This window comes from Phyllostomus hastatus, unplaced genomic scaffold, assembly GCF_019186645.2.
Source record: "Phyllostomus hastatus isolate PE091 unplaced genomic scaffold, TTU_PhHast_1.1 phas_scaffold_93, whole genome shotgun sequence".
NCBI classification, from domain to species: Eukaryota; Metazoa; Chordata; class Mammalia; order Chiroptera; family Phyllostomidae; genus Phyllostomus; species Phyllostomus hastatus.
In genome coordinates, this window is record NW_025334042.1 from 18,396,080 (window position 1) to 18,417,321 (window position 21,242).

The 21,242-nt window shown below is 50.8% G+C and overlaps 1 protein-coding gene across 2 annotated transcripts; it reads left to right on the top strand.

Annotated features, from left to right (window-relative positions):
• The first annotated feature begins 6,357 nt into the window (after positions 1–6,357).
• SMUG1 (single-strand-selective monofunctional uracil-DNA glycosylase 1) lies at positions 6,358–19,565 on the top strand. 2 transcript variants are annotated; one of them, XM_045829122.1, is made up of 3 exons: positions 6,358–6,473; positions 16,772–17,073; positions 18,136–19,565. In XM_045829122.1, the coding sequence occupies exons 2-3, from the start codon at positions 16,783–16,785 to the stop codon at positions 18,661–18,663; spliced, it is 819 nt and encodes a 272-aa protein (XP_045685078.1). In that variant the 5' UTR covers positions 6,358–6,473; positions 16,772–16,782; the 3' UTR covers positions 18,664–19,565. The 2 variants fall into 2 exon arrangements, with proteins under 2 accessions (XP_045685078.1, XP_045685079.1); XM_045829123.1 differs by lacking the exon at positions 6,358–6,473 and adding an exon at positions 12,736–12,807.
• Positions 19,566–21,242: the final 1,677 nt, after the last annotated feature.

The following is a 21,242-nucleotide window of genomic DNA, read 5'->3' on the forward strand; positions in this document are numbered from 1 at the left end:
AAGTATCTGGGTCCCAACTCCCTACAGGACTCAGACTGGAGGGAACAGGAGCAAGTGGCTCTTCTCCTGGCCTTTTCCCAGGGACTCTAGTAAAGTTTCTGCCCCCTCTTCCGGGGGTGGAGGCCGGAAGAGGTTGACTGATGGAGTCATTCATTTTACAAATGCCTATTGAACACGTCCCATATGGTTGGTGCTGAGATGGACATCAGATGCTCAGGCCCAGCTCAGGTCCTGCAGAAGAAAGAGGAGGGGTTCTTACATGGACCAGAGAATGGGAGGGATGCCTCTGTCACATCAGAACTGAGACGCAAGGCCAGGAAGACCTTTCTTGAAGTTGGTGCCGAGAAGGCATGGAGAAGTGAGAAGCCCTCCCTGCCTGCGCCTGTAGGGTCCAGCGTGCAGATCAGGACCTGGGCAGGTGGCTCTGCTTCTCTGGGCCTAACCTCCCTCCCTGAAAAATGACAGCATGAAACAAAGTAAACAGTTCTCGGGTGCCGACTCAGAATCACCTGGGGTTTAGGAGTCAGATTCCTGGGGCCCTCTGATCCAGGAGCTCTAGGGTCAGGACCTGGCTTTGTTTCTCTAGGCTGTCTATGGTTCTGGTGGACAGCCAGGGGATGGGTGGTGGCGCTGGAAGCCTGGAGGGCCTCCTTGGGCCCCTCCTGCCTCCTGCTCTGATTCACTTGCCCACTGATCTCAGGAGGAAGTCACTGTGCTTGACTTTCAACAATGCCAGGCACCGAGCTGCACTTACTTAGACCCTAGACAGGCGCGGTTACCTCTGTCTTGGAAGGGAAACTGAAGCCCAAAGCTGGTGTGTGGAACAGCCCCCAGCTTTTTCTGTTTCAGGTCTATTTCCCCCCGCTCCCCACTCTCTGTGTTGTTTTTCTTCTCTTTATGGATATGACACTTCCCTTTTCCATGTCCTGACATCTTCCCGTCCTCTCTCTTGCTGTCATCCCCAGGTTCTAATAATTGAAGGTATTTTCAGAGAATGTCCTTATCAACCCTTTTATGGGGAATCCTTCCTGAGATCTGCCCCAAGTCCCTCCTCCAAGGGGAATCCGTATTCCCTGTTTCCTTCTCATGGATGGGAAGGAGAGAGGGTCATAAACATCACTTTTCTGACTATCACCTGTCTTACCTGACTCCCCCTTGTCTACTGCTACCTCTCTCTCATTCATTGCCAATTTTTGCCCCTCCTCTTCAAGTTTCAGAATTATTTGTTTGGTTTATAACAGGGGCAAAGAAAAGCCAGAGTAATCCCTGGGGAGAAATCTTCTCTGACCCCAGCAGGAAGGATTGAGGTTAGATGCTGGCAGAACTTCCAAATAGCCAAAGAGAGCAGTAGTGAAAGGAGGCTGTGGATCCCAGGGAGAAACCGATCCTCTTCCTTTCCCTAGTTTCTCTTCTTCACGAATCCAAGCCCTGTCCTCTGACCTCTTCATGGATGCTGGGGGAGGGCTCAGTGCTCATGGGCTCCTCAGAGCCCTACTGATGCTGAAGGATGGGCTGAGGCACCTTCTACTCTGGCCTTGCCCATTGTCCCTGCTCTGGCACCAGTGTTCTCACTATTTACTCCAACTGTCCCTCCCCTTTTCAGGCCCTTCTGGTCTCTGCCCCTGGGGTCAGCTGGTGGGTGTGATGAGCTCTGGGCTGCAGATTGGGCCTGTCTTCTGCTCTCCGAAGGTGGGACACCAAGGGCTACCTCCCCTGGGCCAGGCTGGGCACCGACTGCTCTCAGGGGGCTGGAGGCAGAGCTGCCTGTCCTGCCTCCCTGTGGCCACAAGGGGGCTCCAGGACCAGGTTTTTCTCCTTTCCACTGGAGCTGCAAGGATTCCCAGCAGCCCCAGCACCCTGAGATTTTCTGGAAGTGCTGGCCATCCTCCTGCAGCTGCCACGGAAGGGTCTCTGCCAGGCTGGGAGGCCGCTGGAGGGGATTCAGCCTTTGCCTTTCATAAACCCATTCCAGAAGTAACTCCCTTCTCTGTCAGGAAGTCCTTGCAGCTGTCTACCCTCCATTTCTATTGCTACTAGGTGGAAGAGATCAGGCTGAGTGAGCTTCTCCTCCTCTTCCTGCTCCCCCTTTTTTGCATTACCGCTCCTTCCTTCTCCCAGGCTTGAACTGAAGAACTTACTCTCTTCCACATCCCCTGGCCATTAAGCTCAGACTTTGCTCTACCCTCACAGCTGAGGATTGGGTAGGCAGCAGCAAGAAACATGTAAGCTATACATTAGGAGGGACTTCCTGGCAGAGAGGGATGTGAACCACTGGGTTTAGTATCTGAGGGAGGCTGACAACAGGGAGGCTGGCTGCTCATCTGGGAAGGGGCTCTTGTTCTGTGCGTTGGGGAAAGACCTCTGTGACCCACAGCCGCCAGCTATACTTCCCCAGTGGGGTTAGAGAGGAGGAGGGCTGGGCACAGTTGCTTGCCACTGTGCATGTCCAAACCTCAGAGAACCACGGATGCTGCTGATCCTGGGCTTCGGGGATGGGAAGAGATCTATGTGGGGCTTCTCAAAGGAAAATATCTGAGCCATTTCTTCCTGTTACTCCCTCGCCAGATGGTCACTGGCAGAGGGAAGGATGAAATGACAGAGCAGTTTTCTGGATCCTTTTAAATGTCTCTTCAGAGCCCATTAGGTCATTAGATTCTTAGTTTGAACATCATCGACCTACTAGGCAAAGACTAAGCTGATGCGGGGGGGCGGCAATTCCTGGGATGGGAGGTGACACCACAACAACACTCCCCCCCAGGGTGTGGAAGTGACTGACCCCCTTTTGCCCTGTGCACCTCAACTTTCCAACTGTGACGTGAAATGTCATCTAACTCTTTCTGGTCTATCTGCAATGCTGAGAGGGCTCTGAGCTTGTGGGGGGAGAGGGGCCTTGCCCACTTCATGGAGGCAAATGGCAGACCTCTCTGCCTCAGCCTCTATATCTGTAGGGTGGGAATAAAAACTCCTACCTCTCTGGTGAGCTTTGGAAGACAGTGTGTGTGGAAGGGCCTCAGGAGACTCAGCACAGCAGGTGCTTCCATCCTCCACACCCCTCCCCAGCCTCACTTGTTCTTGGAGAAGGGGAGATGTGCCCATTTTCCAGATAGGAAAATGGGGGCAGGAATGATACTAAGGCCCAAGGCTGGGGTCTCTGCTGGACATGCTTGAGGATCAAAACTTCAGGTTCCCCCCTTCTCTTTGTTTCTGTTTCCTCTCTCCCTCTTTCCTTGTTGTCCTCTGACTCTTCTCCCTTCTATCCCTCATCCACCTCTGTTCTTCCTTCTTCTCCTTCTCCCCTTCAGTCTACTCCTCTGTTCCTCTACCTTCCTCTATTCATTCATTCAGTCCGTCAGTCAGCATTAAGTTAAGTTTGGTGACGTGAGAGGGGTTCTTTAGAAAGTCAAGACATGCATATCCTGCACCCCTGGGCTGTCTCCCGGGACTTCTCCGCTGGCACATTGGCCCAGCTCTTTGTTGACTTCCCCAGTAGCTCGATGCCACTGTTCCATGGGCCTGGGTCAGGGAAGGAAGATGGTGATGAAATCTGGTCCAATTAAACAATGTGTGCTCTGGAGGGAGAGCTGAACAGGACATGATGGTGTCTGCCCTTGAAACACTGGTGACGAAGGTGGGAGGCTGGGCTGTCAGCAGCGGTGTGACGAGTGCTGTCTCAGAGGCTTAAATATAGTGCTGGGAGCCCAGGAGGAATATCAGGGGAGGTGCTGGAGGAGGTGGTCGTTGAGGGATGAACTGGAGTATCCCCCACTCATAATGGGGCGAGAAGAAAGGCAGTCCTGTCAGCGGGACCACCGAGGACAAAGACATGTTGCCAAGAAAGGCCAAGGGGAATTAGAGATCCTGCCGGGAGTTCTGTGTGGCTGGAGCCCAGGGAACTTGTGGGAGACGAGAATCCCAATCCATAAAGAGTTAAGTAACAACGTTTAATGGTTAGCTCACTGGCCGGACAAGAAGATTCAGAACATGGCATTTCTCTTGGCCAAATGAATGACAAGGAGAGGGTAGGACTGGAGACATTGTGAGAAGAGTGACCTGGGCTTCCGTTTTCTCCCTGCTTGTTGCCTATACTGTCCTGAGAAATTTACTTCACTGATCCTGGGCCTCAGTTGCCTCATCTATAAAATGGGGATAACATTGCATCATCTACCTGAAGACAGGTGTTGAAGTGCCTTCCAGTATTGAGAACTGTAGTTCTATCACCCTGGGCCATGTGACCAGGGGAGTCTTCATGGAAGAGGAGGGCTTGGTGTCTGGCTTTAAACTACGGGAGTGCTGAGCTAAACAGAGAGGGGTGGGAAAGGCTGGGGGAAACATGGGGCGAAGGTCAGAGGTAGGACAGTGAAAGTCCTGTCTGGAGGAGAGTGTGTGGCTGACACACACAGGTGGGTTGGGAGGCTGGCTCTAAGGGGGCGGGGAGGAGACCCTGGCGGGGCAGGAATGTGACTTGTGCTGGCAGGGGGTGTGGGAGAAAGACTCATGGACACCAGTGTGTGAACTCTGCCCTCACTCCTACCCACCTTCTGTCTGCTCCCAACTCCCCTAGAGGCTGGAATAAGGTGGACAGAGCCGGATTTGGAAAGAGCTGACTGAGAATCAGGGACATGCAGATGAGATGCAAACAGCATCCGGATTAGCCACTCCCAGCCAGACCCCCTGCTAGTAGTCTGCTGTTTCTGAGGTCCAGCCACAGGAGGGTGGGGCAGAGAGTCCTTTCACCTTCCCTGCTGCGGCTCCTTCTGGCTCATTGGCTAAGCCTGGACTGACGACTCGAGGACAGTCCTGTACTGCTCTTTTCCTTCTGCAGGCTTGGGAGCTGTCCCCTGAGCTGGAGCCCTTGCCCCTCCCTCCATCCCTGGAGGACTGGCCTGGTTCCTGTGGGAGCCTCCCAAAGCCCACAGGAAGCGTCTGAATCTTCCTGAGATTCAGGGCAGGGCAGGGCAGGAAGATGGCCTGAGACGGAAGGAGCGGCTGGGGTGGGACACAGACAGGGAGACTGACAGGGAAGGAACAGGGCCTGGGGAACACAGATTCGCAGGGAAATGGGTAGATGCTGACCCAGTGATCAACCAGCCCCAGAGACACAGTCCAGCAGAGAGACCCTAACTGACAGACAGAGAGCCCTTCTCATGTGTCCAGCCTGGGGCACGTGCCTCTCTTTGGGCTCTGGTGCCTCTCTGGAAGACGGTCTGGCCTGTCCCTGGCTGATGGTCCCTTTGTCTGTCTAGCTCTTTGTTTGCCACTCTCCCCCCCACCCCCATCTGTTGGTCCAGACCTCTCTATCTGCTGCAGCCCTCTGCCCTAGCCACCTCTCTATGGAGAGGAAATTGTCCACTGAGATTGTGGGACCCTTGGGTCTTTGTCTCCTGGTCTTGGGAAAGTTCTTGCCTTTTTGTCTTCTTCCTGAATTTGTCTCAATTTCCTCATCCTCTGCCTTCTATCATGTTATAAAATTCAGAAGTGTGAGCAGGTGAATACAAATATGATTGCTCAGGCATAGGAACAAAGGGTTTAATTTATGTGAGAGGCAATACTGCATTTCAGCCTTCTAAGGCCAAAGAAAGAAGAAAATAGTGACTGCAGCATGAGACACACTGGTTAGACATTCAGAAGGACTTCCCCAAGGGGAACTGTGGATAATGTTACAATAGATCAGCTAAAATAGTCTCCCATTGAGAAGCTCCATGGTGGCAGAGGGAGATGAGAAACATGACTATCCCTAGTCTGTGTAGTCTAAGAAAAGGTTTTTTGGTGTGAGGTAGCAGGGATGTGCACGAGAAGGCTAGGGTACCAACCACTGCCATCACCTACCCTGGAGTCCCACCTGCACAGTCTCCCAGGTGGCTGGGGAGAGAGCCCAAGGGGAAAGGGTGCAGAGGAAGTGCTATCTCCCCACCTCCACCCTGTTTCCTCACCATCTTCCCAACCTCAGGACCACCCCGCGTCCCCCCTCCGACAATCCATGAGAGATGGCTGCTGGGGACGGAGTGATGTATGTAATGCAGATAAAATGTCAGCAATTCTAAATGGGTCCGGAGATGCAGCCGTGGGGGGTGGGGAGGGAGAGAGGGCGGAGCAGGGGGGAAAGAGGAAGGGAAAATGAGATGTGGGTCCTCACTGGACCACAGCAGGGGCAGCCACCCCCCTCCCCCCAGCAAAGGCCAGAGGAGGGGTGGGCCCAGGCGCAGGAGCCCAAATGAGATTTTGAAGAGGGAGCTGGAGGGTGGGGGGTGGAGGAGAGGAGGAGGCGGCGGGCGGGGGCAGCGGGGCCGGAGCTGCTGATGTATAGCGGTTTCATAACTTCCTCAGTATTAAAGGCAGGTTCATGGGGAGGGCAGCGCCATTAATCACCAGGCTGAATGGGGCCGGGATTTGCTGAGAGGCGCGCTTGCTGTCTGCTGCGCCTGCCCGGCTCATGGCGGGAGGGGGCAGGCAAGGATGCCCCTCTTGAACTAGGGGTAAGACCCCAGGAATCTATTCTGGGTGTTGAGCAAGTGGATCTTTGCAGTAAGGAAGGGAGGGGGACGCTTTGGACCCTGGCAGGAAGAAGGAAAAAGATGAGGAAGGTTGCGACAGGGGCTAGGGGAAGTGGGGTAGGGGCTGGGGGAAAGATGGGGGCAGCAGCTGAGGGGACCATTGGGGAGAAAAACTGGGGAGGGAGGATTGTGCATTTGAACGTGAAATTGATCACATGTAAATATAATGCAAATGACATGCAAACGAGCACAGTATTTCTCTGGGTGCATAGCTCAGGCGTTCTTTCTTGGGCTGAGAATTGGGGCCAATTTGCATCCAGTTCTGAGCCCACTGCCTTGTTTCTTTATTACTAATATTATCGGAGAGGGAACTCAAAGTCTCAGTTTTTAAGGTGCTGTTGGAGCCAAGGTGGGCCTGGTCCTCTGGGCTCCCTGAGAAAGGGCGAGGACACCCCTGGGAGTGGTAGGTAGCATCAGGAAAATTGACATGCCTGAGTGAGGGAGCTGAGTGGTAGGACTTCTGGCTCTGTGCCTGAATTTATGGGCGGCAGGGAGGCAGAGGCTCAGCAGTGAGACGGGTTCAGCAGTGAGGCAGAAAGATGGAGACAGTCAGTCAAATCCTCACAGCTTCAGAGACAGACCCTGAGCAGATAAGATGAGGATGTGTCCCATGTTCTCTGAGGTCGGCACTGTCATCCTCTCATCCAGGTGAAGAATGAAATGACCGGCCCTAGGTTCAGAGTAGTAATGATCTTCCTAAGTTCACACTGCTGGTAAGTGCCAGACCCCTAACTCCAAGTTTCCTTGAAAGTTCAGTGCTCCTTTCAACCCACCATAAGAGCATGTCTGAATGAGACAGACAAAAATAGAGAGTGGATATTCGTGTGGTCAACAGGCATTTATTGAGCAAGTACTAGATACAAGGGAGTGGACCTGTGCTCAGGAGACTGAGTGTTGAGCTCTTAAAACACATGGTCTTATAGGTGCCATAAGGCATTTTGGCAATTAGTGAAACGCTCCACAGTTTGGGACAAGGGTCACCAAGGAGGCACAAGCAAAGGGAAGACCAGGGAACGTTTCTGAGAGTCAGTGGCATTGGTGCTGGGCTGGGGAGAGGGTAGAACGTATTCAGTGGCAGAGATGAGAAGGCAAGAATGAACCAGGGGAGGGGACGAGATGGGCCATTCTGCAAAGGCAGGAGAGGATGCGGTTGGAAAGTAGAGCTTTCCAACATGTTGGAGCCCAGAGTGTGTGGAGAGGTGTGAGGGAGGTCAAGCTGAGATGGTGAGGGTCAGAATGTGAGAGGCTGGAGAGGCCAAGCCAGGGACAGGGATGTGCCCTGGAGGCCAGCCAGAAGTAAATAACAGGGTAAATCATTCATTTGATCCTCGATTCAGTAAACAGACATTTACTGTGCACTAACCACAGGTCAGACTTGCCCTCGTAGATCGGGATGCAAAGATCAGGTGTGTCCTTCCTTCAGGGAGTTTGGTCAGCAGCAGTGTCCTTGTCAGTAAATGGGGTACAAGAGTGGGCCCCCCACAGTGTTAGCATGAGGGTTAAATCGGAGAATCCACATCAAGTAATTAGGGTGCCGTTTGATGTAGGAGAACTCAGTAAAGGTTAGCTATTGTTATCATCCTTGTCACTGTTTTGAAAGGTGTGGAATGGAGGACAGAGGCAGGGAGAAGGGTCTGCAGTCTGCTGACTTGGGGAGGGGTAGAAATGGGGCAGTGTGGGTAGGAAGGAGACAGGTTCAAGAGGACTGCAGGGACAAGAGAAGGCAAGTGACAGAGCCTGGGCCAGGGGCAGAGAAAGTGTGGTCTGGGAGCACCGCCGGGGCTGGGGAGAGCAAGGCTGGAAAGACTCATCCTTGGTCAAGACCCTGTTCTGTTGCCGCTTCGCTCAGAGAGCACTGGGGAGGGCAGGGCCTAGGCGGTGGGTTGGCTGGAAGTTGGGGTTCTTGGGTCCTCCTCCCATTTGGCTACTTGGCCTCCCTCCCAGACTCATCTTGACTCCTCTTAGTTGCTTGATTCGGCTCAATCTGTGGGAAATACTCCTCCCACTCTGCCAAACATGTAACTTCCATCTTCCTGCTGCAGGACTGGGGACCAGTCTGATCCCCTTGGCTCTGTCACTTGCCTTCTCTTGTCTGATGTCTGTGTGGTCTCCTCAGAACAATTGCTCTGGACAACTCTAACACCACTCAGACAGATTGGCCAGCCTCCTGGCCCGACATCTCCCACCACTGCATCAAGCCAAATTACTCAGCCCCCCCAGCCCCGGGCTCTGGTGAAATCCGATTAGCAAGGAGAGAGCTGCGCTGAGCTGACAGCTCCTCCGATAATTGCTTCCCAACTAAGCGATGCAAATCAGCCCATCCAGCCTGTCCCTGCTCCTCTCCTGGGGACCCAGGCATCCAGGCTCCAGGAGAGGGAGAACAACTAAGCTGGGGAGACTTGGAAGCTGTCACCTGCCTCCAGTTAAGTGACCATCAATCCATAAAGCTGGTCTGTGCTGCCTTGGTGTTAGAGATGGGGGTATTGGGGTGGTTAGGCTGGACTAGGGACCCCACTGGATCTGCATTTCTGCCTTAACTGGGACAGTGTCACTCTCCCTCACACTGTCTCCTCTTGGACAACAATTATATGCACCCATTTCCCAGAAAGGTAGATGAAGGCAGAGATACAGAGGACACAGAGACAGGGAGATGGCTGAACCTATTAATGAACAAATGGTTATATTCACAGCCTGGCTGTCCTGGTTTTCTAGTCCCAAGAGGGAAGTGGGAATGGGACCTGTAGGACCTGCAGATGGTGTTCCCCATTTCAGCAGGCTGGGGGGAAGCCTTTGAGGGTGAAGTTCCCACAGAGCTAGGATAGGGCTGTGATACAATGTATCTTGGGAAGCTAGGAGAACCTGATCAAAGCCTGAGACTTTGTATCTGCACTTAGATGCAATGGCCCTTGCTCACCCCACACATCAGGAACATCTCTTCACTTCCCTAAACTTAGGTCCTTTTATAGGTTTCTCTTTTTTAAAAAATATTTTATTTACTTATTTTTAGAGAGGGAAGGGAGGGAGAAAGAGAGAGAGAATCAAGGTGCGGTTGCTGGGGGCCATGGCCTGCAACCCAGGCATGTGCCCTGACTGGGAGTCAAACCTGTGATGCTTTGGTTTACAGCCCGCGCTCAATCCACTGAGCTACACCAGCCAGGGCCTTTTTGTAGGTCTCTTAATGCCTCTTCCTGAACACCTTCCCTTTGTGTATCTTTACCTCAAGGTATTTCTTTCTTCAACTCTGTCATCCTGTCTCCTGCTGATCTTGGACACCTTCAAAGTACTTTTCTTGTAGTTCTGAACTTCCAGCCCCCAACCCTAGCCCAAATGGGTCACTGTTTTTGTGGAAATAGCCAGGGATGAGTTGCCCCATCCTGTCCTCTGTGCCTGTGTGTCTGACATGCCTCTACGGTCTGGATCTTGAATCCTCAGACTGGCATCTGCCTGAGAACCTGGCACATGGTCATAACAACAACCATTAGCCTTGCAGAGCATTGACTCTGTGCTAGACACAATACTAAGCACATTATGCAATTAAGTAATTTAATTATTACAAAAGAAGACATGGATTACAACAATTATCCCATTTAACAACTAGGCTCACTGAGGCACAGAGAAGTTAAATAATTTGCCCACAGTCACCACAAGTAAATTGGCAAAGCTGGGGTTCAAATCCAGGCAGACTGAGTCCAGAGCCCACATTCTAAAGGACTATGCTAGGTTGCCTCTCCTCTCCAATGCTATTTTCATGTTCATTAGGCTGACTGAGGGAGAGTAACTGCCCAGTGTAGTGGAACTGGGGGAGATGGCTACACTGAAATTCAAACAGGAAAACCTGTGGGGTTCCCCAGCCCAGAAGTGGTGGGATCTGACAAGGGTGACACGTGATATTTGGGGAGGGGGAAAACATGGCTCTCACTTCTCCAACCCCAGATATCTATTTCTGCGTTGGAGCCAAGCAGCTAGACATCTAACTCTTTCCTATTCTGAGAGCATGGAGGCAGGTGAAGGGTTGAAAGATCAGAGAGCCTGAATTGAGCTGGGAGTCAGAGCTATGACCTCTAGAGGCCGATAGATGGCGCTCATGGCCCAACACAGCCCTGGCAGCCCAAGGAAACCAAAGGAAAACAAGCTAGGAGGTTAACCCCTTACCGCCTGGGCTCTGGCTCCAGGAACAGGCTGGTATGTGGCGGAGGGCCCTGCCTGGCTCCTAGAGAGTGACCTGGCTCTCCAGACCCTGTCCCCATCACAGCCTAAGTCTGCTTCTGCTCATGTATCACAAGGCTCTATCCATAAATCAGGTAGCCCCCCTGGGGACTTCCCAGTGGGCCAGGAGTCTAAGGCATGGACGTCGCAGGTTGGGAGGGCCCCACCTCAGCCCAAGTTCATCTCTCAAGCTCTGTCTCTTGAAATTTTATGGGTATCTTTTTCTAAGCAGTCCACACCATGGAGGTGTGGAACTCTTCATTTCCATCTTCCCTCAGAGGGACTCACTCGGTGGGGAGGAGTAGCATGGACTAGAGGCAGAGAAGGGCCTCAGAACCCTCTGGGGTCAGCTGTAGGGGGTCACTGTGGGTTTCCCAAGACTCAGTTTCTTTCTGTGTCTGGACTCCCTATCGCTGGGCTCCCTGAGGTGAACAGGCTTATGGGGACAGAAACAGTTATCCAACTCTCCCAGGAATTTGAAATTGGGAGTGGGAGTTTAGTGCATCTCCTCTTGTCTGTCCCTCATTTCACTCATTCCTGTCTTGTCAGAAGCTGTCTTGAAGTGTGGAGGGACTGCCATGAGGAAAAAGTGAATGTGCTTAGCAAGCAAGTTGCAGAGGGGTGGGGTGGGCAGGAGGGTTGTCTGAGGGGTGGTGAGGCTCCTCGAATTCTTAAACAAGTTCCCACTTCCACACTAATTTTTGTTCAGAGACACACAAGTATATGGATCTACAGAGACAGAGGAGCCTGAAGGGGAAGTCAGTTCTAGAAACCCAGGATATTCTTATTTCAGTCATTCCAGAGAAAGAAGCAAAGACAGGGAAACAGATGTACACAGAGAGACAGAGACACACAGATTACAAGAGGCTAGAGATAGAGATACATTTATACAGGGAGAGAAAGGCAAAGGGACAGATAGGGAGAGAACCCGGCACAAACAAAAGCTCAGGAAGTAATGGACTTTGTGAGGTAGGTGATTAATTCAGTTTCCAAAGTCTTGCAACGGTGAGAGCGGTTTCTTCCTTTGGTATCAGATGATCACTGCTCACAGTTGCCCAAAGTTTCTGCTGTACCCATTAAGTTTGTTTATTAAGTTTGTTTTTTTGTCTATTGGTAGGAGGGCAGGGGAAGCTTGGAAAGAGGGTAGCATTCTTGTTCTCTCACTTCTTTCTATTCTGGGGTTTATTGGTCTCCTTCCTTACTACCTTCAGGAAGAACTTGCTTCTCCATGATCTCAGTCACGGCTGTACTGAAGTGTTCAGGGGGTGGGGGTGGGAGGAATCGAGAATATGACTGACTTCAGGGGCAGTTCCAGTCTAATGAAAATCTTATAGTCAGAACACAGAAACAGACCCAGAGAGAGGACAAGAACAAAACTAGGAGTGGGGCAGCTTTGCACATTGGTATTGGGTTGGGGAGGTGGGAGGGAATGTACTGTTAGGTGTAGCCATGGGGTTGGAATGGGTTAGAGAAGGTGTTCCAGACATACTATATAAAGGGGGGACTTGGGAATGATGGGAGATTATAGGGCTGGGCAAATAGCAGCACAGAGGAGGGAGGGAAGTTAAGTGGAGACAGGGACTGTAAGAGACATTAGTAAGAGTTGTTAGTAGATGACAGAACTGCCTCTGTGGATGTTCTGTATTCAGTCCTTGGAGGACTGCAAAGGAGAGGTCTCCCATACCTGGGGCAGCAGGAGGGCTAGAAATGGTCTTTAGCCATTGTAATACCCTCAGTTGAGAGGTTGGGGATGATTGAAAGTCCTTGATTCGTAATCCCTTTGGGGGAAATGTTGTAGATGAGTTTAGGAAGGGCGATACCTTCACTTCTCAAGTCTTCTAGCTTTAGCCCTGAAGGAGAGAATTAACTACAACTCCCAGCATCGCCTAGCCCTTATTTAATACGCTTTCCGGGGATTTGAGTATTTCCGGCGGAAGTGCCTGGGGATGGGCCAATCTCCTTCCCTGAACACAGTAGACTACGATTCCCGCCGTCCTCCGCGCCCGGGGGCGGGGTGAGGAGTCGGAAATCAAGTAGGGAGCTGGACCAGGTGAGGAAGCAGGACCCTGGGAACCTGGGGCTCTAGGGGCAGGCTCCGGGCTCACAGGGTCCTGGGGTGGCGGCAGGCGGGGCCCATAATTGTGTTTTTGGGGCTCCTCGTTCTGTTTGTGGCTCGCCCCCGGTGCAGGGAGCGCAGAGTCTGTGGAACTGCCCCGGAGCCCTGAGGGAACTAGGCTTTCTCTTTCCGCGGAGCCCGTGGGCGGACAGTTCTCTCTCCCTTTCTCTCCTTCTCTCCCTCCCTCCCTCCCTCCCTCCCCTTCTCTCTCTCTCTCGTTTTTTGTTTTTTGGTTTTTTTTTTGTAAAGAGAATTAAGCCTTAATTTCCTTATTTTACAAATAAAGTTGGCTGAGCTGGTTGCTAGCAGAGGTTTCCTGTGGAGCTTTAGTCGTCTGCCTCCTCGGAACAAGGAGGAAGGTTTAAGTGGTATTTTTTAGTCCATTTATTATTATTATTAATTATTATTTTATAATTAATTATTTGCTGATTGTCCCTGTGGGTTCCTGGAGTGCCCCATAAGTCACAGGGCACTGTTCCTTAACTTTCTGGATTTGGTGTCATAAAGCCTAGGTGGCCAGACTTACCACTGGATCACTCTCCGCTTCCTTTGCACATTGTAATTTATAAAGTATATGTTTCTGAAGTCCCTGGCTCTTGATGACTTTAGATAGGACTTCCAAGTTCCTCTTTTGGGCTCTTATAGAATTTTGTTTGGGACATTAAAGCTCGAAGCACGGTGTGTTACCGTTGTTCATCTGTTGTCTCGGTAGTTTATGAGCCTGGCCTACATTTTTTTTTTCATTTTGGATTTCTTCTCCACCAGGAGAAAGACGTTACAGTGCCTATTATGTAAGAGATTCATAAATATTGAAAAAAATAAATGAGTTAACTACTGGTGGCAGGTGGAATCTCTCATTTTCATGTCATAGGTAGGAGAGTTAAATGATTTTTTAAAAGATTTTATTTATTTTTAGAGAGGAAGGGAGGAAGAGGGAAACATCAATGTGTGGTTGTCTCTCGCGCGCCCCCTACTGGGGACCTGGCCGGCAACCCAAGCGTGTGCCTGGACTGGGAATCTAACTAGTGACTGATTCACAGGCCGACACTCGAACCTCTGAGCCATAACAGCCAGGGCAGGAGAGTTAAGTGACTCTTTAAGAGAGCCTCCTTAGAGTAGAAACTAAGAATTTGAGTAAAATGACACCCAGCCTGTTGCTTTTGCTGTCAGATCAGGCTTAGAAACCCTGAAACACTGAAAATAAGGCCTCGTTACTTTGTGTACCCCCAGCCTTGCTGTCTCCAGCATAGATCTCTAAAGATCAAAGGTAGGTCCATCTTAAGGTTTGGGAGAGATTCCACATCTGGAGCAGGCAATCCACTACTGTTGATGCTACATGGGGAGATGGAAAGCAAGGGCCCCTGAGACATTTGAGTTCTCCACAGCTTCCTTCTCAGAATGTGTTTGAGTCGAGTTGGCCCTGGGTAGCCACCTGTATAGATCAATTAAAGACTTCTGAGATCATTCTGGGGAAGGACTTCCTAAGTTGGGTCCCTGATTTTTTTTTCTCTTTCTCTTTTCCTCCAGGCTAGGGTCAGAGAACAGGTTGATGGATCAAGCCATTGTGTCAACCCCAAGTTCCTATCTGGGTTATTTTTAACGTGGGCAAGGGTTTGAGAGGGAGAAAGAACCATGGTCTTCCCTATGGGAGGTCCAGATATGATGGAAACATGCCCAGAGCATGGCAAGCCCTGGGAAGCAAGCAGACTGCAAGTGGGCAGCTGAGCCTTCACTGAATCAGGATGTGTAGGAGTGGAGAGCAGTGCATCAGGAAAGCCTCCTTGGTAGAAGGTAGTTTTAAACAGGGATAGACAGCTGAACACGTGTTTGTTGACTGCATAATAAGAGCTAGGACCTTGGCTATAGGGAGGGAAATTGAATAGTGACTGGCCTCTGATCTCAAGGTATGAATTCACAAAGCCGCTAACCATGGTGACACACAATGATTCTCAGCCTTCACCAACCATCAGAAACACCTGGGGAAGCTTGTTCAAAACAGAGATTCCCAAACCCCATGCCAGACCGACTCATGGGGGGTGAGGATGGGAAGCTATGGAAAATTCTGCAGTATGTTAAGGAGGGAGGGCTTTACCAAAGGGGTGGTTTGCACTGCATCTTAAAAGATGAGTATAATTTGGGTGTATGGAGAGTGGGGGAGTCTCAGTCCTGGCTGACTCGAGTGTTTGTAGAAATGGCACGTGCAAAGTTTTGACAGTTGGGATAGGAAAGGCATTTTGAAAGTGTGAGTGGTGTGGTCAGGCTGGAATACTGGATTTTCAGGGGAGTGGCGAGATTGGGATGATGGGCAGGAATGGGTTTTACAGGTTACAGAGCTCGCCTGAGTACTCCCTCTACCTCCTTCCCCCTCCCCTCTTTTTCACTTCTTCCCTTCCCCTCTTTCCTTCCTCCCCCCTCACACACAACATCTCATTCTATTTCTTATATCAACATTTTTAATTACAGTTGACATACAATACTGTTAATTTCAGGTCTGCAACCCAATAATTAGGCATTTGTATAACTTACAAAGTGGTCATTCCGATGAATCTAGTATCCATCCGACACCTTACATAGTTCCCATATTTCATTGCTGTACTTTAAATCCCCATGACTGCCAATTTGTACTTAATCTCTTCATCTTTTTCACCCATCTCCCCAACTTCCCTCCCATCTGGCAACTGTCAAAATGTTCTATCTATGAGTCTGTTTCTCTTCTGCTTATTCATTTATTTATTTTTTAAAAGATTTTATTTATTCTTAAAGAGAGTGGAAGGGAGGGAGTAGGAGGGAGAGAAACATCAGTGTGCAAGAGATACATCAACTGGTTGCCTCTTACATACTCCCAACTGGGGAACCTGGCCGCAACCCAGGCTTGTGCCTGACTGGGAATTGAACCTGTGACCTTTTTGTTTCACAGGTGGGCACTCAATCCACTGAGCCACAACAGTGAGGACTATTTTATTTTTTAGACTATACATTTAAGTGAAATCATTCTTGTATCAATATTATTAGGTGGATATTATTATTTTTAGTATTTGGATAAGAAAATCAGAGAGACTCAGGCCAGGGTTACATAGCTTGTAAGAGTCTAAGTAGTCATCCCATTCACCACTAAGAATTCTTGAATGTGGGCAAGAAGCTGGACTGGGCTGGGGAGATTATAGAATTAGCCGGGTGGCTGATTGAACCATATAGGGCAAGATGGTGCCATGTGATTAACAGCAGAGCCTTGAGTCATGTAGTATGGGTTCAAAGGCCAGCTTTGTGACTTGTTAACTGTGTGACCCTGGGCAAGTTGCTTGATCTTGCTAAGCCTCAGTCTTCTCACCTGTAACATGGGAGCAGTAATACCTAACCTCGTGGGGTTGTTATGAGTATCAATGTGGTATATCTGGCACAGAGCACTTGCTTACCACCTGGAAGCTGTTGTAATGAGCTCTCTGTAATTAGTCTCTGAGCTATGGCTTTGCACCTGCATCTCGTTCTTCAGCACATTGGTTTCCAGGACACAGCTCATCCTGGCTGGGCTTGTTTTATTAACAGTGACATTAAAAGTGCTGAAATTTCGCCACCAGTAAATATTTATTGGAAACTTAATATATTTGGCATAGTCTAGGACTAGTGACTCAAGACCTCTGCTTGATGGAAGGGAGGTTTGGAATGGGAGATGGTTGGTTATGGGTTATTCTCACCAGGTGATGAATGGAGAAGGATACTTGAAGCAGGGAGAGAAGGGGTTCTTTCATTACCAAGAACTGAAATGAACTCAGTCTTGCCTGGAGGTTGGGGATGACTGATACAGTCTCTTTTGAGCCCAGGAAATGATAGTAGGTGCCCTGGACAGCCTGGGTCCCTCCCACTGTGGGGCTGAGGGGACCTCTGTCCATTTCTTTTCCAGGTGATGGTGACATGGCTGTGCCCCAGGCTTCCCCACTGGGGCCTTTCCATGAGCCTGCAGGTGCCCTGATGGAACCCCAGCCCTGCCTTCGAAGCTTGGCTGAGGGCTTCCTGGAGGAGGAGCTTCGGCTCAATGCTGAGCTGAGCCAGTTGCAGTTTTCCGAGCCTGTGGGGATTATCTACAACCCTGTGGAGTATGCATGGGAGCCACATCGCAGCTACGTGACCCACTACTGCCAGGGCCCCAAGGAAGTGCTGTTCCTGGGCATGAATCCTGGACCCTTTGGCATGGCCCAGACTGGGGTAAAGGGCGTGCCTGCCCCTGGTGGGTGGAGTGGGGGGCTCCAGGGTGGATGCTTGGCTGTGTGTGCTGTGGAGGAGGAGCATGTGTGTAGCTGTGGACACATCTGAGTGCATGGGGCTCCCATCCCCTCCCAATATACACACTGGCTCCTGTGGGTCTCAGACACTCTCCTGGCCTCACTGCCCATAGTTAATCAAGGACATTAATGGTAGTTCTATTTCCCCTGTGCACTGTCCACTAATTGCTTCTGAGAGCCCTTCCTTCCGTCAGCCCCGTCCTTACCTTACCTTGCTGGATCTCCTCTCCCTAGAATGTGGTTGGGATCAGGAGAGGGACAAGGACTACTGAGTCCTCAGGAGAACTGGCTGACAGGGGTGGGTATGGAACTAATTCGGGGTACTCAGGCAACCTGGGTTCTGTTTCTTAGCTGAGGAGAGGTTCAGAACAGAGCCAGGCTCCAGGGCCTGCCTGCTTATCTTTCAAACCCTAGGATGAGTGACTGCCCCTTGGTGGGGGGTGCTTGGCAGGTGGGGGAGGAGAAGAGGCTTCAGGGCAGGAGTCTCAATCGTTTTTATTGACCCCAACTTGGGGATGAAAGGTGATCAATGATGACCGATGGAAATGATAGCCTGAGGCTTGGGGCTGACAGGACACCCAGAGAGCAGTGGTCAGTGGTCAGCCCTGTCCTTGTGCCTTCTTTAACCTTGGCAGCCTTTCTGTCTCAGACCATTGGTCTGTCCTCAGTACTACCCATCACACCCTGTGAAGGGCCAGATATCCTCGTATGCTCCCTGCACATGACCCCAGAGGCTAGTGGGGATAGAAGCGAACAAATAGATTCTTCTGGACCGTGGTCCACAATGAAAAATTGGAGCAAGAAGGACAGATTCAAACTGCCAGAACAGGAATCCTCATCTCAGGCCTTTGGGTGAAGGCAGAAGGGTGTGTGCATGGGGCATTTAGGCTGGATCTTTGTGGAGGGTGAAAAGGGGTCAGTTGGTCCAGAGAACAAGTGTCAGGTCTTCAGTTTGAAGCCCTCATGTCTCTCTCCTTCCCCACAGGTACCCTTTGGGGAAGTGAGTATAGTCCGGGACTGGTTGGGCATCAGGGGCCCTGTGCTGACCCCTCCCCAAGAGCACCCTAAGCGACCAGTGCTGGGACTGGAGTGCCCACAGTCAGAGGTGAGCGGTGCCCGGTTCTGGGGCTTTTTCCGGAACCTCTGTGGACAGCCCGAGGTCTTCTTCCGTCACTGTTTTGTCCACAATCTGTGTCCTCTGCTCTTCCTGGCTCCCAGTGGGCGAAACCTCACCCCTGCTGAGTTGCCTGCCAAGCAGCGAGAACAGCTTCTTGCGCTCTGTGATGCTGCTCTCTGCCGGCAGGTGCAGCTGCTGGGGGTGCGGCTGGTAGTGGGAGTGGGGCGGGTGGCGGAGCAGCGGGCACGGCGGGCTCTGGCTGGCCTGATGCCTGAGGTCCAGGTGGAGGGGCTCCTTCACCCCTCGCCTCGGAGCCCACAGGCTAACAGGGGCTGGGAGGCAGTGGCCAAGGAGAGACTGAATGAGCTGGGGCTGCTGCCACTGCTAACAAAATGAGTGCCCCTGGGGCCCAGCACAGGACACATTCAAGGCTCTCAGGTCCTTCTTGGGCAAGCAGATGACTACACGCCTCTTGGAGTGGAGCAAGAAGGTCTTCCTCATTGTCTGGTTGCTGGGACCTGCCGTGGCAGTTTTGACACTACTGTTTGCCCTCCTGATGCCTGTTTTCTTCCCCTTCCTCTGAGCATTGCCTTTTTGGTCCTGTGCTGCCTAACTCCACCGAGAGGCAGCACCTGCAAACTGCTTACTTTACTGTTTCCTTGGAAGCCTCTATTCAGCTGAGAGTGACTTCCAAGGCCATATTTGCTGTTTTAGAGGAAAGATCCTGCCAGGATTCCCACCATTCTCATAGAACAGTGTTCTTCAGCTGACCCCTTTCCTCACAGGGACCAGGGCAGAGCATGGGACATGGGCATTAAAAATGAAATTTTTGTGGAAGACTGAGCCTGGATCAGAGAGAGAATTCAATGGGCAGAGTGGGAAGGGCTCGAAGGTCTTTTGAGACTTGTGAACTTTATGACTTTGGGCAAGTTGATTGACATCTCCAAGGCTCAGATTCCTGATCCATAAAGTGGGAATCCCTACATACCTCATGGGGTTGGTGTGAGGATTAACTGAGGCAACACTTAAAAGTGCCTTGTGTATTGCCTGGCACATGGGTGCTCATCACACTTCTTTTTACTTGCCCCCTCTGGGCTGGGGAGTCACTGCACTACTACAAGGGCAGCCCTTCTACTTGAAGGCCTTGCTAAGCAGATAGGTGGGGGAGGAGATGTCTTGGCTTCTACGTGTGGCCTGGGTGAGGGTCAGACTTGCCCTGCCAGGGCTGGGCCAATGACTTTATGAAAAACCCAATCTGTGATTTTTCAGTCTAAGCATTAAAAGCTCCTAAATCCTTTTGTGTTGGTGCTTTTTTTTCCTCCTCTTGCATGTCAGGGGTGGAAGGTGATAGTTTAGATTTTCCCTTCTTACCTCTTCTCTGCTTGCAAAGGATTCTCTTGGGCAGCTGGGAGATGATGTAAACAGATCTCCAATTGCCTTATCAAAGCAGCAAGGTCTCTGTTAGGGGCCTGCCCAGTGGCTCGTCTGCTTCTTGGGGCACTGCAGCAGACAAGTGCCCCACTGGGTGGATGGGAGTCTGGTATCTGTAGCTAACTCATTTCTTGTGAGTCTGTTGCATGGCTGATTGGTGTGCCCATCTGGTCAGGTCTGGGAAAGTGAATCCAGTTGGGAGCAGAGCAGGTCCTGAGACTGCATTCATGAGGAACACACGGACTCTCCTGGGACAGGTCATCTCCAGCTTTCAAAATTAAGATTTTTAGTATTGAGTGTCTGAGTCCCCCCCATTTCTCCCCACCCCACATTGTATAATAAAGAATTTGGCCTTTGTCCTTGATTTTTTGGAGGGAGCCTCTAAATCCTTGGAATTTCCCAAGTGATAGGAATTTCTTTGTTGTTCATGGTGGATCACTCAGGCCACACCTGAGTTTTGATGAAGTTTGACTCAGGATGAGGGTGGCCACGCCAGAAAGACCAACCTTGTAGTTAGAGGGTAGGGCTTTGAGCTAGATGATATCAGCCTCCATGGAGGGGAGGGGGACTAGAGATTGAGTTCAACCATGAGGTCAATGATTTCAATCAGTTATGCCTGCATAATGAAACCCTAGTAAAAATTCTGGACCCTGAGGCTTTGGTGAACTTCCTGGTTGGCAAACACATGGATGTTTTGAAAGGGGGATGTGTCATGATTCTGTGGGGAAGGGGCATGGAAGCTGTGTTTGGGACCCTCCCAGATCTTGCCTTATGTCTGTTCATTTGGCTGGTCTTGATTGGTATCCTTTATAATAAAATTATAATTTTAAGTAGAGTGCTTTACTAAGCAAATTGAACTTGAAGGGCTCATGGAGGCCCCTGCATTTGTATGTAGGTGGCCTGGGGACTCCCAAACTTGCAACTGGCATCTGAAATGAGGGCAGTCTTATTGGGGACTTTGCTCTTAAACCTGTGGAGTAGGGCTAACTCCGGGTGATTAGCAACAGAATTGTACTACAGTTTTGTACCCCTATATGCCTTAGATGTCTTTTCCCTCTCTGCTGTCAGTACTATAGTGATAAGTAGCCATTGCTCCATGTTGCAGAGGACTGGATTAAGCACTGTGGAGTACTTCACAGAGACAGAGGCCATTGTTCCCTTATGCATTTAGCTGAGGCAGTCAGGGAAAGCTCTCTGGAGGAGGTGGCATTTCAGGTGGCTTTAGAGGAAAGTTTTGGAGAGCTTAGAGAAGAGCATTGTTATGTTCAAGGGGTAGCAAGTAGACTAGCATTGACTTGGCCCAGTTGGGAGGGAAAGCTGGAGAGGGAAGTGGGGGACAGTTTATGAAGGGTCTTGAATGCTAGACTAACTTTAGAGAATTTGAAGTCCAGTTGGGAAAGTGATGCACAGAAAACACTCAGAACACCCAACAGTAAGTGGAAACCCACAGATTGTGATGAAGGGACATGCCATAGCAGACAGTGTAGGTGAAGGGGTCAGAAGTAGAAAGGGAGGGGGTTAATGTGTAGGGAAGACGTCATGGG